The sequence below is a fragment of the Oratosquilla oratoria genome, chromosome 12 (assembly GCF_046742065.1).
Source record: "Oratosquilla oratoria isolate Oo_2021 chromosome 12, ASM4674206v1, whole genome shotgun sequence".
In the NCBI taxonomy this organism is placed as follows: domain Eukaryota; kingdom Metazoa; phylum Arthropoda; class Malacostraca; order Stomatopoda; family Squillidae; genus Oratosquilla; species Oratosquilla oratoria.
Window position 1 is genome coordinate 52234431 of NC_134788.1, and position 17426 is coordinate 52251856.

Genomic DNA, 17426 nt, shown 5'->3' on the forward strand with positions numbered 1-17426 from the left:
TGGGAAATATTGCTGTGAGATGAAGGGGAAGAAAACCAAGTGACGCACATGCCACCACACTACACCAGAGCTCACCACCACCACTGTACTGCATGATGTACTGAGAAGTTTTTTTTTCATGTGGGAAAATATAGCTTAGAAGTTAGAACACTAAAATTCACGTTTCTAGTATTTTATAATCTTGATTTTATCCAAATAGCATAATCAAAGTGCCTGATAATGGAGTATGAGATACTTTTGCTTAATGGTAGAGCGTAAAAATGTTATGGTAGAACGACACCATCGCACGATGTCCACTGCCGAGAGGGTGCTAACAGCACCCATGTTTGTTTACATATGACAACATAATCCGTCGAGACGAGTTATCACCTTCTCAGCTATTTGAAGATTCTGTTTTCGTGGTTGTGCTTTGTGCAGGCCAAATAAGTGTGCTTTCTTCTTGAATTCGTAAGTGCAGCTATTTAATTAAGGGTAAGGTAGCCATAGTACATCCATAGTGTGTTCACATTTGTTACACTTCAATTCCCGTTTAGCAGTGTATTTGGGATTCTGAGCAGTGGTAAACGTGTTATTTATCAGGACGTTTTCCAGTTTCATAGCGGTAATTATCCATATAACTGACTAGCTCTTATCACTGGGTATTTTGTACTTCAGATATAAGTACCACAAACTTAAGCTAACGTCAGTTTGTATTTATCAAGGGATTAGGTCAGGTCAGATCTGACAACTGCATTTCTTACCTCTATCACTGGCTAGCTCTTATCATTGAGTATTCTGAACCCCACATGTAAATATCGCTAATTAATAGTAATGTTGGAAGTGATATTTAGTAAGTTGAAATTGGCAAAAATCTTTGCATAAAGATTTTTCACTGGTCTCATAGCTGCAATTTATACCTATCATTGGCTAGCTCTTATCATTTTGAGTATTTTAAGGCCTATATATAAATACTTAAATTTAATGTCAGTAGCCATTTCAAATATAAATTGAGACTGGCAATCATCTTTATATTTATCAACATGTGTATAGTGTTTGCTTACATAGTTATTACATTCTTATTAGGGTATGGAGCTCCATCTTGTCATATTACAAGTCATTGCATTGTACTATGAGTAGTTATACTGGTTTATTTGTAGAAGTGCACATCAAAATGATATAGTAATGGAAAATTAAAAATAAATCTTGTAAGTTATAATACATCAACATAATACATATTTTTCTTGGTGGATATAAATAACAAAAGACACATACACTACTTAATGGAGCTGTGACAATAGATTTTAGATGCCATGTTGTCATCTGTCCAGTCCCGTCATTGTCAATTTGATGATGGTGATGACTACATTGTGCACTGGATGTTCTCCCACTCCAAGTGACATCATGTTTTTGCAACCATACTATGGAGCTGAGCTTCATACTTTTCTTGAAGCTCTGAAGCTCCTCCATAGTGTACAAGAAACAATCAAGATATTCAGGGATGAGGAATCCAGGAAATGCAATCTTATAATGTATGGTGTACCAGAAAGCAGAGATAACGATTGTAAAGAAAGATCTGAGGAAGACAGGAAATTTGTAGTGGAAATGTGTTGTGTTGGTTATGTGGATGAACATCAGTAATAACAATATGCTAACAACATTCCACTTGGGAAAGAAGAGTTTGAGATAATTACACCCAAATCTTTTTCAGATCTCTCCTTCTTTACCTCCTTGGTTCCAATTTTATATTGTCCTGATATTCTGTTTTTACTTTTTCCAAACTCCATTATGCTACACTTCTTAATATTGAAGTCCACCTCCCATTTCTGACTCTATTTCCATACCTTATTCAGGTCTTCCTGCAGTGATTCACAATCCTCTTCAGTTTTTACTTTCATTAACAGTTTGGTGTCGTCAGCAAAGAAGCTATGTAACATCTCACATCATCATCCATGTCATTCACATAAATAGCAAACATTATTGGAGCTGGTACAGATCCTTGCAGTACTCCACTGATCACCTCTTTCCAATCTGAATATTTTTCTCTGAGCATTATTCTCATCTTTCTACCAATCAGAAAGACCTCCATCCATTTTAGCAGGTTCCCTTGTATCCCTCCTATATGTTCGAGTTTTTTTGATAATTTTTTTGTGTGGTACTTTGTCAAAGGCTTTTTGTAAGTCCAGGAAGGCACAATCAGCCCATCCATTCCTTTCTTGCACTATGTCTATTAATATTGAGTAAAAACATATTAAGTTTGTGGTACATGATCTTCCTTGTCTGAGCCCAAATTGTCTTGGGTTTATTATATTGTTGTCTTCCAGGTGTTTTATCCATCTATTCTTGCTAATTTTCTCACAGATTTTGGCTATATTGCTTGTTAGTGATGCTGGCCTATAGTTAGTTGGTTCTTCCTTGTTTCCTCCTTTATATATTGGTACAATGTTAGCATTTTTCCAGTCTTTTGGTATTTTCCCTTCTTTGAGCGAGCAATTTATTATGTTATGTATTTTGTCCGTTTGGGGAAAAAGAATACTGCCACCAAGTAATTCCACTTGGATCGTAAGAGGCAAGAAGAAAGGGACGGGGATTGGGACTAGGCATCCTTCTTCTTGTAGCCCCACAGGGGACATTCCTAAAAGAAAAAGCAAAGGAATAAGAGGGTCTGGGAGTTTACCGACGAGCACCCTAAGGTTTGGGTCTTTTAATGTGCGTGGATGTGGTACAGATGAGACTGAAAGGGAAGAGGTAGGTAGTATGTTTGTGAGAAGAAAGATGGATGTGTTGGCTTTGAGTGAAACTAAGCTGAAAGGGAAGGGCAAGTGTAAGTTTGAGAGTTGTTGTTGCTGTTGTCGTTCCCTAGACTGTCTGTCCGAGCAGTCCCGTCTCCCCAAGGAATGCCACAGCCGAAACTGGGTTTTCCCACAAATCCTTTATAGAGTGTATGTTGTGTTGTTTGCGTGCATGATTATGTATAATGCAGTCTTCCATTATGTGTTGTATGGTATGGGGTGAAGTGTAACATCCTGGGCAGCTGTTCACAATGCGGTCATCCAGCCTCTTCTGGTAGCTTAGAAGTGTTGGGTGGTGGCCGTACTGCAGTCTGGCCAGGTGAACTCTGTCCTTTTGTGGGAGAGAGGATTCAGAAGGGTGGATATCAGGGGGTCTGGCATGCAGCAGTGTGTTGTCTTTCAGTGTGTTAATGGAGCGGTGAGTGATATGATTATGAATATGTTTCCGGAGGCTGGTATTTGGTGGTTATGGAGGAAGAGAAGAGAGTATCTGTGTGTGATACAGGTTTTTGGGTGTTGTTTTAATGTTTCTTGATGTGTGTGGGTGTTCTGCTATGTAAGTGGGAGGTTATCAGGAGTGAAGATAGGGCGAGGGAGGGAAGGGGTGGCTATACCAGTAAGTGAAGAGATAGGTAAACGTGTAGTGGAGTGGAAGGAGGTTTCCTCAAGGATAATGTGGATGAAGGTGAAACTGGGAGAGGATATGTGGGTTTTTGTAAGTGCATATGGGCCTGGTAGTGAGAAGAGTGTAGAAGAAAGGGAGACTTTTTGGATAGATTTAAATGAGTGCATAGAGGATTTAGGGAGAAATGTCAATGTAATAGTACTGGGAGACCTTAATGCTTGGGTAGGAAATGATCCAATTGATGGAGTGGTTGGGAAATGTGGAGTTCCAGGAAAGAATCGTAGTGGAGAGTTGAGGGTGGAAATGTGTCTAGAAAGAGAGTTGATGATAGCAAATACAGTGTTTCGGAAGAAAGTCAAGCATAAGTACACATGGGAGAGGGTGGTGGAAGGAAGGGTGGTAGACAGAGCGTTAATGGACTATGTAGTGGTAAATAGGATTATGATAGGAAGAGTTAAGGATGTACATGTGCTAAGGGGAGAGGGTGGGGGAATATCAGATCATTTTTTGGTGGAAGGTAAGTTGAGAGTGGAGGATAGATGGAGAAAGAGGAAAGGGACAAAAGGTAGGAAGGTGCTTAGAGTGAACTCTTTAAATGAAAAGGAAAAGGAGAAGGAGTACAAGAAGAAGCTGAAGGAGGAGTGGGAGGGAGTGAAGGATAGAGTAGAGCTAGGTGTGGAGGAGGAATGGGGATGGTTCAAGGAGGGAGTCACAAAGTGTGCAAAGATGGTGTGTGGAACAAGAAGGACAGGAGGAAATAGAAGAAAGGGTAGTGAATGGTGGGATGAGGAAACAATGAAGGATGTAGAAGAGAAGAAGCGAGCTTTCACAGATTGGTTAAGAAAAGAGAGGTGAAGCAACAGGTAAAGGAGGCAAAGAGGAGAGCAGTTGTGAAGTGGGGTGATAGTATGACAGAAAACTTTGAAAGTAATAAAAATGTTTTGGAAAGAAATTAAGAGAGGAAGAGGAGGCAAATCAAGTAGAAAAGAAAAGGTAAAAGGTGCAGATGGAGAGATGATAATGGAAAAAAAGGCAGTAAGGGGAAGATGGGCAGAATATTTTAGGGAGTTGCTAAATGTGAAGGAGGATGGGGAGGGAAGGATAGCTGCAGTGGGAAATGCTAAGAAAATGAGTGATGAGTGAGGAAAATGGAGGAGAAATAAGGAAGGATGAAGTGAAGGCAGTTGTTAAGATGATGAAAGCAGATAAGGCACCTGGTCTGGATGGATGCCATGCAGAATGTCTAAAAAAAGGAGGTACAGTGATGGTGGACTGCCTGGTGAGGTTTTTTAATGTTTGTTGGAGAGAGAGTAGAGTGCCAGAGGACTGGAGGAGTGCCAGTATAGTTCCACTTTACAAGGGAAAGGGGGACAAGTGTGAATGTAGTAGTTTCAGAGGGATTAGCTTGTTAAGTGTAGTTGGAAGGCTTATGGGAGGATATTGATTGAGAGGATTGGGAGAGGAACAGAGGGAGTAATTGGTGAGGGACAGTGGATTTAGGACGGGTAGAGGTTTTTTAGATCAGATCTTTGTGGTAAGACAAATATGTGAGAAAGCTATAGGAAAGGGGAAGGATGTTTTTTGGGCATTTATGGACCTGGAAAAGGCTTACGACAGGGTAGACAGAAAGGCACTGTGTGAGGTTTTGCGGATATACGGGATAGGAGGAAAGCTTCTAGGAGCTGTCAAGAGTTTTTATGAGAGTAGTAGAGCTTGTGTCAGGATTAGAAATGGAGAGAGTGAGTGGTTTGAGGTAAAGGTGGGACTGCGTCAAGGATGTTATGTCACCCTGGCTGTTCAACTTATACATGGATGGGGTAGTACGAGAGGTAAATGCAAAGGCAGTGGGTCAGGGATTGGAGATGGTTAAAGAAAATGGAGAAAAGTGGGAGGTGAGCCAGCTGTTGTTTACTGACGACACTGTGCTTGTGGCAGGATTGGAGGAGGGATTGAGGAAGTTGGTGACAGAGCTTGGGAGAGTGTGCGATAGAAGCTGAAGATAAATGTTGGTAAAAGTAAGGTGATGAGATGTACAAGGGGTGAAAGTGGCAGTAGTCTGGAAGTGAGCATTAAGGGAGAGTGACTGGAGGAAGTGGATAGTTTTAGATACTTGGGTGCAAATGTGGCAGGAAAAGGTGGAGGTAGAATGTAGATTGAGAGAAGCAAGTATATACCTTGGTGGATTAAAAAGTGTAATGAGTAATAGACATTTGGGAATGGATGCTAAGAGGAGACTATATGAAGGAGTGATTGTGCCAACATCACTGTATGGGGCAGAAACATGGAACATAAGAGAGGAAGAGAGAAGGAGTTTGAATGTGTTTGAGGTGAGGTGTCTGAGAAGTGTGATGGGGGTTACTAGGCTAAATAAAGTGAGAAATGAGGAGGTGAGGAGGAGAACAGGGGTGGAAAGGGAGTTGGGAAATAGGGTTGATGAAAGAGTATTAGGATGGTTTGGACACATGGAAAGAATGAGCGAAGAAAGACTAGTAAAAGACGTATGGAAGGCAGATGTGGAGGGAGTGAACATGAAGGGGCGTCCTAGGATGAGATGGATGGATGGGGTGAAAGGGGCTTTGGGGAAGAGGGGAATGTCTGTTGAGGAAAGACGGGAGAGGACAGAAGACGGGTGAATGGAGAATTGTTGTATATGGATGATGTGGTGATGCATGAAGTGGAATGGGCGGGGGGATGGGGGGTGAGGTAGTATGTGTGAGCAAATTTTGATGCAGCCCGAAGGGATTTCTCCCCATCTCCTTTATGCATGGGGGGACGGAGAGGGGGGGGTCGCCGATTTAATGAAGCGGCCTTGCTGTGGATGTGTTGTGTCTTGCGACACTGCTTCTGACCCAGGGCAGTGGACAAGGTGCAGGGATATCCCGTCATCCAGGAGGTTTTAAGATGAGAGGGAGGGTGGAGGGGTGTGGAGTGTTTTCGGGGATGGAATGGGTGGGAATGATTTTATGCCTTTTCCTTTTTGGATACCTCCCATGTAAGGGGGTTAAAAGCCTTGGTATGTGTATGTAGTTCTTCTTTGGATTCTTTTAGAATCCAATTTGCAATTCCATCCAGGCCATGTGATTTCCTGACATCAAGGTTTGATAGGTGTTCTAATATTTCTTTTTGTGCTATTGTTATGTCACTCATGGTGGGAGATCGCCTTTCATTACCTTCATTCCAATATTGTGTTTTCTCTCTAGTGAAGCTAGAATTAAAGTGATTTTTCATGATTTTGGCCATTTCTAAATCTTCTGTGTATTCTATATTTCCTTGGCATATTTTCACCATTTCTTGCTTGTTTTTAAGTTGACCATTCATGTATCGATAGAAAAGTTTGGGTTGCTCTTTGCATTTATCTATAATATCCTTTTCATGGTTCCTTTTTTCCTCTCTTCTCTTTAACATACTCATTTCTATAGTTTATATAGACTTGCGATTTTCCTTTTTTTTTTTTTTTTTTTTTATCTTTTCTCCATCTTTTCCAAGCTCTGTCCCTTCTATCTTTTGCCTCACTGCATCTTTTGTTGAACCTCCCTCACTTCTGTCTTGGTACATGCTTATTTACCCCTTCATTGTAATCATCCATCAAGATATTCCATTTCTCTTCCATTTTTGTCTCTTCCATGTAAAATTTTTCCCAGTTTGCATTCTGGAAGAATTTCTTTAGTTTTGCAAAGTCCGTTTTGTTGTACATCAATCTTCCTTTCCTATGCTTTTCATTTCTCTCTATGTATATTTCTTCCTTTAGTTCAGTTTTAGTGAGTATATGGTCACTCTTTCCAATTGGTGTCTTGTACTGGATTTTATCCACAATTTCAGGTTCTGTTGTAAAAATTAAATCTAGTTTTGACGGCTCTTCGTTGTTTCTGTATCTGGTGTTTTTACTGACCCACTGAGTCATTGTGTATTCCATAGCCATATCTAGTGAAGGTGAGGAAAGTCTGATGTAAATGTTTAAAGGACTTGCAAACATTGAGTATTCTCACATTCTTCAAATAGGGGACTTTAACTATCCAAGGATTAACTGGGAAGATTGGACAACACCAAGGGGAGAACACGCTAGTTAATTTAGTTTTGTGAAGGCCCTATGGGATGCATGTTTATATCAACATGTCAAAAAAGCAACAAGGGGCAGAGGAACAAATATACCAAGCTTGTTAGGTCTGGTAATTACAAATGAAAAAGATATGGTAGATAGTGTTGAGATTACAGTACCACTAGGCAAGAGGGACCACAATATGCTCGAGTTTAACTACAACTGCTATACTAAACGATGTAGAAATATTTGTAAAACATACCTATATGACAAAGAGGACTACTCTCCCATGAAGACTTATCTGTTAGAAGAATGGGTACACCAGATTAGGAAAGCAGATGGCTTAGAACATCAGTGGCTGCTGTTCAAGGAGAAAATTAAAGAAACGGTGACAAGGGACATACCAACTAAAGTATTCTCTGAACTTTCAGCAATGAAAGATAAATCTAATTTAAACATAGTATAGAATCTATAAAAAAGAAACACAGATGTTGGCAAATATACATGGAAACTTGGTATCATAACAAATATAAAGAATACATGAGGCATCACTAACCTTTGCGCTTCCTCAATGTTTTCCTCCTTGGGTGCACTTTTCGGTGCTCCAGATCTGGGTTCATCCTCAACCTGTTCATTTCCTTCAGAAAATCTGTTAAACCACCGATGGAAACTTGCTTGGCTCATCTGTTCATCCCCATAGGCCTCCTTTAATATTCCATAAGCTTCTTGTTTGGTTTTCTTAAGTTTAACACAAAATTTGATGGCGTAACGTTGCTCCATGTTTCCTTGCATCTTGACAAGTGTTCACAGATCGGCAAACCGAATCAGACTGGTTCTGCCACATTCACCGCTGCACTCAGACCTACAAATATAGAAAGTTGCCAGTTAGTAATTTGATAGAATATATATATGTGTACTTCACCATGAAGTAGTATTTTGATCAAATCATATTTAATGTCTCACCTGACATTTTCTCATTACAGTCAACTCCCCGTTAACACGAGTTCTGTTAACACGATTTCGATCTTACACGACTTAAAATTTATTAAAATATATTCTGATAACACGAAATGTCCAATGTTACACGAGTTGAATTTCCTGCCTACTGTAGTTGAATATCTCGCCGCCAGAGCGAGGGAGAGACGCTCCGACTCCTGCGCTCCCGCTCTCTGCCTCTTGTCCTCAGTGTGAAGCCAGCCCTCACAGTGTGTGGAACTCATAAACAATTTGATCAAAGTTTTGTGTTACATAAATTCGTGCACTATGACACCCAAATGTCCTGGAAACCCAAAGGAAAGTGCAGCAACGAGTGATCTCGAAAAAGCACTCTCGTTTATACGAGAAGGACTGGATATCTTGGAAGCCAAAGATCCGAATATTAACAGAAGTGCAACAGTGGCCAGAAAAGTTATGTTGGAGCTGAACTGTTACAGAGTGATGTTAGATCAAAAGAAGAAAAAGACGAAGCAGTCAAAACTCCACTATTTCTTAAAAAAAAAAAAAAAAAAGACAGCCAAGGAAGAGGAGGCAGGGCGAGGCGAGGAGGGAGTGGGAGGTGAGGAGGCAGGGCGAGGCGAGGAGGGAGAGCAGAGTGAGGAGGCAGAGCGGGGTGAGGAAGGAGAGGGGAGTGAGGTTGGGGACGGGAGCACGACAAGCGACAGTGATGGTAGTGATGCATCATAATGTTAAAGTCCCAAAATAGACGGACTTTCCCGTTGTCCAGAAACGTAACCCCCACTATTACCATTATTTCTTTTGGAGAAATTATGTTCCGTTAACACGATTTCCATTAACATGACATCTCCAGGAACGTAACCCTCACGTTGACTGTACTTATTGAACATACTTCGTAGTTGCATAATTTGAGTAAAGATTTACCTTGTTTGACTAACTGCTGGCCTCTTTATGCATTTGCCTTGTACAGTATATTCTAGAACCTAACCTAACTTAGAACTAGCAGTGAAGAGATATGGAGGTGTATATGCAGCTCCCATCTCTGTACCAGTGGAAGACTGAAAAAACTTCCAAAGTAAAACAAGTTTACATAGTTTTTCTTGGACTATCCCCTCTATTGTATGATAACCTGCAAAATATGTGTGGTGATATGACAATCATTGCTACATACATAACCAAGAACACGTGAAGTAAAAAAAATAAAAAAGGCAAGATGGTTCTCCCCTTGAAATTTAGGATTTCCACTGAGATAATCACTGTTTGCAACTTTGTTCTTTCCACCTCTTCTCGGGGATAGGGTGGTGCAAGAGGTGAATGTAAGAGTAATGGGCCAGGGATTAAAGAAAATGGAGAAAAATCAGAGATAAGCCAGTTGTTGTTTGCTGACAACACTGCACTTGTAGCAGGATCAGAGGAGGGATTAAGAAAGTTAGTGACAGAGATTGGGAAGGTGTGTGAAAGAAGGAAGTTGAAGATAAATGTGGGTAAAAGTAAAGTGATGAGATATACAAGGGCAGAGGATGGCAGCAAATTGGAAGTGAGTATTAGGGAGAGAGACTGGAGGAAGTGGATAGCTTTATATACTTGGGTGCAAAAATGATGGGAAAGGGAGGAGTGGAGGTGGAGATAGAATGTAGATTGAGAGAAGCAAGTAAATGCCTTGGATTATTAAAATGTGTAATAAGAAATAGACATTTGGGAATGAATGCTAAGAGGAGATTGTATAAAGGAGTGATTGTGCCGACAGCACTGTATGGGGCAGAAACATGGAACATAAGAGAGGAAGAGTTTAAATGTGTTTGGAATGAAATACCTGAGAAGTATGGTAGAGGTTACTAGGCTGGATAGAGTGAGAATAAAGGAGGTGAGGAGTAGAACAGGGTTGGAAAGGGAGTTAGGAGATAGGGTTGATGAATGAGTATTGGGATGGTTTGGACACACAGAACGAGTGAAGAAAGACCTGTCTTGTTGCAATATAAAACCTGCTGGGGCAGGTAACCCTCTGAATCCATAGGCTTCCTAAAATCACCAATGAAGTTCTCTGTTGCCTCTGTGTCAGAGCTTGCTGCTTTGCCATACCTCACAATGCTGTGGATGCTGGTTCTTCTTTGAAACTTCTCAAACCACCTACAGCTTGCCTTGAATGCTTGTTTGTCTGTTGCTGCTCCAGGCATTTTCTTAACAAGGTCAGCAAAAATTACTTTTGCCTTCTCACAAATAATGCTCTCATTAATAGTGTCACACCTTGCATTTGCTTTCAACATCATCAAGAATGCATGGCCATTACACAGTTATTCATGTTACTTTGAATCATCCATTTCCCTAATCTTGTCCTTGTTCTTGAGAATAGTGCAGGTTGTTGATATAGACTGATTGTATGTGTGTAATAGGTCAGCCACACTCACACCATGTTCTCACTTCTCATTGATTTCACGTTTTACTTCTACAGTGGTTTGTCTTCTTTTATCCCTGTCTTCTTGAATTTTTTTCTTTGGGGACATTCTTGTACTGAAAAAATCACAAATATTGTGTTTGAACACACATATATATATACCTATGGCTTTTTTTTTTACCCTTCACAAGGGAGGTAGCCAAAGTCAAAGGCATAAATTTCACTTCTACCCATTTAATTTAATCCCCACATACTCCATCCCCATTCACCACCCCTCCCTCTCTCTTTTCTTGGCTCCTTCTGGATGATGGTTCATCCCTGCAACTGAACACGAGTTTGGAAAATGTATGATCACAAGCGACACTAAGATGCTGGTGGAACAAAAGCCAAACACAGACTGATAGCTGAACTTCCCAGTAACATGAACACCACATTCACACCCTATAAGTCTGATATGTGTCCAGCACCCACCTCTGGCTTCGTACTGAATGCATATAACAAACTGATGTATTACACATTATTTCATCACAAATCAATCAGCACAATAACATTTGTTTTGTTTCCAATTGCATTTCATGACTCACTTACTACAATGCAATTATTACAATATGGTTGAAATATATCCAGAATTCCACCTACAGAATTTTTTCTTAAAAATATATTTTCCTCTGTTTTGGACAATTCTAAGAAACTTTTCTATGGCTGAGAAGCAAACAGGAATGAGCTAAACACGAGTCACAAGGTGCTCCCCGTGATTCGTGGCTAGCTAGGTAGAAAGGAGCCTTTTGCATTGGGCATACAAATCACTAAACATCACTCATTAAGGAAAATGTCACTCATTAAGCAAGTAAAAATTTTCGTTAAATTTTGCTCGTTATGTAAGGTGCTTGCTAAGCAAGGTTTGAGTGTACTTGCAAGTGATTTAAGCGTGTTGAGTCTAGGTGTGCATTTTGTTTATGTGTTTGATGTGTTGCTTGAATGACATGAATGTATCAGATGTTAAGTCCAAGAATCTTGGGTGTGTTTTTGTGTGGTATAAGGGTATTGTTGATAAAGAGGTGTGGTATGTATTTGGGGACCTCCATGCTCAAGGGGCGTAACCACCACCTCCAATGTTTTTGAGCTAGTAACGGAATCCGGTAGATGGAAGCACCCTCTGTCTAGCCTTGAAAGCAGAATACTGGAATTGGACCTTTATGTCCCTTTAACTGAGGGTATTTAATTGTGTGCTGTGGCAAGCAAGAGTCATGCTCAAGGGGCATACTTGTCTGAGGCAGCCAGCCAATCACCGCGCTGGCTAGTGTCCTGCCTGCCTGCTTGACCAATCACAGCACTACTCTAAGTCTCTCATGCCTCCCTGCCTCAGTACAAACATGTGGTGAGTTAAAGGGTGCCCACCTTTTGTTTCTGGACCATTATTTTCTTGTTTTATTATGGATATCGAGTGAATTTTGCTGTCATTGATTTTTCTATAAAATAATTAATAATTATTTACATCACAAAAACGCTTATAAAACATGAACCAATAAGAGTTTTAAACTGAAAATTTCAGGGATTTTTAGTTTTAATGCACTTGCTGACTGTACCTAAAATGAACAAAATCGGATGATAAACACTTACACATATAAGATTACCCCTGGACTTTTAATTTTTTCATTGAAGGAAAAACTATTTTGAAAAAAATATTTACACCATGGAATTTGTCTCCTCGTAAGCTATCTTTTCATACCAAATACTTTTGCATTTTTTGTTTTCCTGATTGTGTAATCGTTGTTAGACTTTAAACACATTTTTCTCAAAATTTGGTTTTTGGCACATATGCTATTGATCGAGCACGGAGGTCCCATTTGTGTTCTGCTATCCAGTTGGTGGGAAGTATGGCTGTGGATTTGGTTGAGGTTATTTTGAGTGTATTTGTGGTGAGACAAGTGTTGAATGTGTAGGTATGGCTATTGTATTTCTTTGGCTGTGTGCATTATGGCTATGGTGTGTGCATGTAATTATCTCATCTTTTTAGGAAGAGATTTATATATCTGAAGTGTGGTATGTGGGTATATCATGCTTGTATAGGTTAAAGTGGGGGAGAAGACTAAGCCCTAAAGCACTCTGTTCCTAAATTTTCAAATATGTGATGATTGGTATGTGACACATTAGCATTTCTACTTACCAAATAATATGTCATGATTGCTGCAATTGTTTCAGTAGGTATATCTGATTTTTTTTTTCCATTAGACAAACAGAAATTTTACTTTATGTGATAAAATGATAAGAAAGATATGGAAAACACCTCTACAATTTCTTAGCTTAATCATGTTTATTATGGCATACCTTACACAGGTATGCCACTTACCAGTGTATCTTAAACAATGTGACTTGCATCACTTATTTGAGTCAGATGAGTGACATGAACTGAATAAACCCTCCTAGAGAGGTAATATTTAGATTCAGATCTAATGAGTTCAAACATGGAATGTTATTGAGTTATATCAAAATATGACGGCTGTGGCCAGCTGGGTCATTCACCACTTCCAAATCTTGTGACATGAGGAAAAACCTAGAACAAAACTTGAGTTATTCTGGTCGTAGTGGGGTATGATTTTTCAGCTTATTTCTAATGAAAAAGTAGAATGCAATATTTCATAGCACCACATCTGGTTGTGTTTCTACCTATTCCAAGTAAGGTGATGGCAACTACAAAGGCTCTGTTTAGGTACAAAGGGACTTGAGTATGAAATTGTGTGTATGAAACATCCACCATCTTATTACTGAGTACAGTATTATAGATTTTCAAAGAGTTAGATATTAATCTTATGATTATTATTACTATGTTTTTTTTTTCCAGGATGAGGGTACCGATCACCATTTCTTTGGAAGAGCTATCCATAGATTCTATGCATGTCATACAATGATATGGACCCAGTTTGACACTTGCAATACAGCTATATCACAAATCATCTTAAATATTGTTTGATGAACCACACTACAGAGAAGCTTTTCCAGTGTGACCTATGTGAGTCTGCTTTTTACCAAAGGGTCATCTCACATCTCATAAGAGATCCAAACAGGAGAGAAGCCTTTTCAGTGTGACCTGTGTGATTCTGCTTTTTCACTAAAGGGTCATCTCACACAGCATATGAGTACCAGCACAGGAGAGAAGCCTTTCCAGTGTGACCTCTGCAATTCTGCTTTTTTACAAAAGGGTCTATTCACAATGCATATGAGGACCCACACAGGAGAGAAGCCTTTCCAGTGTGACCTGTGTGACTCTGTTTTTTTACGAAAGAGTTGTCTCACAGAGCATATGAGGATCCACACAGGAGAAAAGCCTTTCCAGTTTGACCTGTGTGATTCTGCTTTTTCACAAAAGGGTAATTTCAGAGTGCATATGAGGACCCATACAGGAGAGAAGCCTTTCCAATGTGCTCTGTGTGATTCTGCTTTCTCAGTAAAGGTTTGTCTCACAATACATATGAGGACCCACACAGGAGAGAAGCCTTTCCAGTGTGACCTCTGCAATTCTGCTTTTTCACAAAAGGGTTGTCTCACACGACATATGAGGACTCACACAGGAGAGAAGCCTTTCCAGTGTGACTTCTGCAATTCTGCTTTCTCAAACAAGTATTCTCTCACACAGCATGTAAGGACCCACACAGGAGAGAAGCCTTTCCAGTGTGCTCTGTGTGATTCTGCTTTCTCAGTAAAGCACCATCTCACAATACATATGAGGACCCACACAGGAGAGAAGCCTTTCCAGTGTGATCTTTGTGATTCTGCTTTTTCAATAAAGCATTCTCTCACACAGCATATGAGGACTCACACAGGAGAGAAGCCTTTCCAGTGTGACTTCTGCAATTCTGCTTTTTCACAAATGGGTCATCTCACACAGCATATGAGGACTCACACAGGAGAGAAGCCTTTCCAGTGTGACTTCTGCAATTCTGCTTTTTCACAAAAGGGTCATCTCGCACAGCATATGAGGACTCACACAGGAGAGAAGCCTTTCCAGTGTGACTTCTGCAATTCTGCTTTTTCACAAAAGGGTTCTCTCACACAGCATATGAGGACTCACACAGGAGAGAAGCCTTTCCAGTGTGACATTTGTGATTTTGCTTCCTCAAACAAGGATTCTCTCACACAGCATGTAAGGACCCACAAAGGAGAGAAGCCTTTCCAGTGTGCTCTGTGTGATTCTGCTTTCTCAGTAAAGCGTTATCTCACAAAACATATGAGGACCCACACAGGAGAGAAGCCTTTCCAGTGTGCTCTGTGTGATTATGCTTTCCCAGTAAAGGATTATCTTACAAAACATATGAGGACCCACACAGGAGAGAAGCCTTTCCAGTGTGACCTCTGCAATTCTACTTTTTCACAAAAGGGTGATCTCAGAGAGCATATTAGAACCCACACAGGAGAGAAGCCTTTCCAGTGTGACATATGTGATTCTGCTTTCTCAAGAAAGTATTCTCTCACACACCATGTAAGGACCCACAAAGGAGAGAAGCCTTTCCAGTGTGCTCTGTGTGATTCTGCTTTCACAGTAAAGGGTTATCTCACAAGACATATGAGGACCCACACAGGAGAGAAGCCTTTCCAGTGTGACCTTTGTGATTCTGCTTTCTCACGAAAGGCTTATCTCACAAAACATATGAGGACCCACACTGGAGAGAAGCCTTTCCAGTGTGCTCTTTGTGGTTCTGCTTTCTCAGTAAAGGGTTATCTCACAAAACATATGAGGACCCACACGGGAGAGAAGCCTTTCCAGTGTGACCTTTGTGATTCTGCTTTTTCACTAAAGCATTCTCTCACACAGCATATGAGGACCCACACAGGAGAGAAGCCTTTCCAGTGTGACCTGTGTGGTTCAGCTTTTTCACAAAAGAGGTCTCTCAAATGTCACATGGTGACTCACACTTGTTAAAAATTCTAGATCTGTGCAATGAATGATGTGCCCTAAAAGCTGTGTGCCTGTAGGTTTTACAACAAATGCACAAAGGGAAAAAATATGTGCACACAAGGTATTCAAAATGAATTTGATTTTTTTTTTTTTTTTCAATTAAAGAATTTTATTTTATAATTTCATAATTAAAAACAAAAGGAAAGTGTGATTTTGAGAATCTGTCAATGACCTTTGAAATAATTGTTCAATTTCTTGATTTCATGTGTAGTTTTGATATTGTACTGTGATGGTTATTCATCACCAGTACTTGTTCAGTTAAGTGAATCAAATTAAGAAGCAAGTATCAGTTTCAATGCCCAAGTATAATAGTCCTGGTGGCCTGATAATTGTGAATACAGTACTTGATACAATTCAATTTTTTTTTTCTCATGTATCAAATTCTATTTGGAAGAGAAAAAAAATCAGTAGGGTTTCCCACAAAGACCTACTCCTTAAGAATAACAATATAACCAAAGAGAATACTGTTGACAAAATAGGCAACTGAGCTTTGGTAAATAGTGCACACAGACATGGTCTGTATTCAGTAATCTGTAACCATTTGAAAATTGACAATATATTCTTTAAGTAACAAAATTGCTAAGTGCTGCACCATAATGTTAAATTCAAGGGAAGCAAAGGGTGTGAAGTGAAAGCGAACTGCTAGCTGCTAGTGAATGGCTGGATGAAACAATGAAAACTGCTGCCGCACCCATTTGCAGGAGAGATTCCCAGAGGATGAGGTATAAGAATGGTCAGTGTTTGATATATCCTCTGTTTCACATTGTGATTTCTCACTTGGTAGTGAACATGTCAATGTCCTTTTTCTTCATACTACAGAAATAATAATGTCAATGATTTCAAACTTTCTGTACAAGAAAACATTAAATCCAAAATTATATATAATATGACACAAATATTGGTAGTTGCTCTTAAGAATGAATAGTTCTGTGACTTGTCAAAGTTGATGAATATTGGAGGAACCTTCCTTGCATCCAGTCCAGACTGTTGGTGAGGTTTTAGTCTAATGAATCTAATAAAAACAAACTTACAAACCGTTTAGGGGAATGCCATTTGGATATCCTCATGAGAGTGAAAAGCTACCAGTTATATAGAAATTCAATGAATTTAGATAATGTGTATAAGGAGTGGGGGAATGTCAAAGACAGAAAAGAGAAGAAATAGAAGCTAGAAATAAACAAGCTGAGAATTAGTAATGGACGTATTTTGTGTTTTTGTGGCTATTTGCAAAATTTGAAAGTTTGAATAAAGGTAACCAGTCATCAGTGTTATTATTATTATATATATATATATTTTTTTACTTCATTTTGTACTCATCAGATAAATATAAAATGCATATTAATTATTTTTGTCAGTTCTGTCATTGTTGTCACAAAGAACTCTTGAAATAAGAAATAAATGTAAAATATAGAATTAAAATATATGCCTAATGATTTGTCTTATGGAAAGCCAAATTTAACCCATTCAACTCCGATGACAAGATGTCTTGTTATTTGGTCAAATAAAACAAAAAATCATAAAACACCAAAATGTTTGATCAAACACCAGAAAAATATGACGTCAGTCCTCGCTTCGCTGCGAGCGAAGCGAGGATTGACGTCATATTTTTCTGGTGTTTGATCAAACATTTTGGTGTTTTATGATTTTTTGTTTTATTTGACCAAATAACAAGACATCTTGTCATCGGAGTTGAATGG

At 39.5% G+C, this 17426-nt stretch overlaps 1 protein-coding gene across 1 annotated transcript; it reads left to right on the forward strand.

Moving 5' to 3' along the window:
• The first annotated feature begins 337 nt into the window (after positions 1 to 337).
• On the forward strand, positions 338 to 17142 carry LOC143030768 (uncharacterized). The gene is made up of 2 exons (XM_076193977.1): positions 338 to 447; positions 13618 to 17142. The coding sequence occupies exon 2, from the start codon at positions 13909 to 13911 to the stop codon at positions 15691 to 15693; it is 1785 nt and encodes a 594-aa protein (XP_076050092.1). The 5' UTR covers positions 338 to 447; positions 13618 to 13908; the 3' UTR covers positions 15694 to 17142.
• Positions 17143 to 17426: the final 284 nt, after the last annotated feature.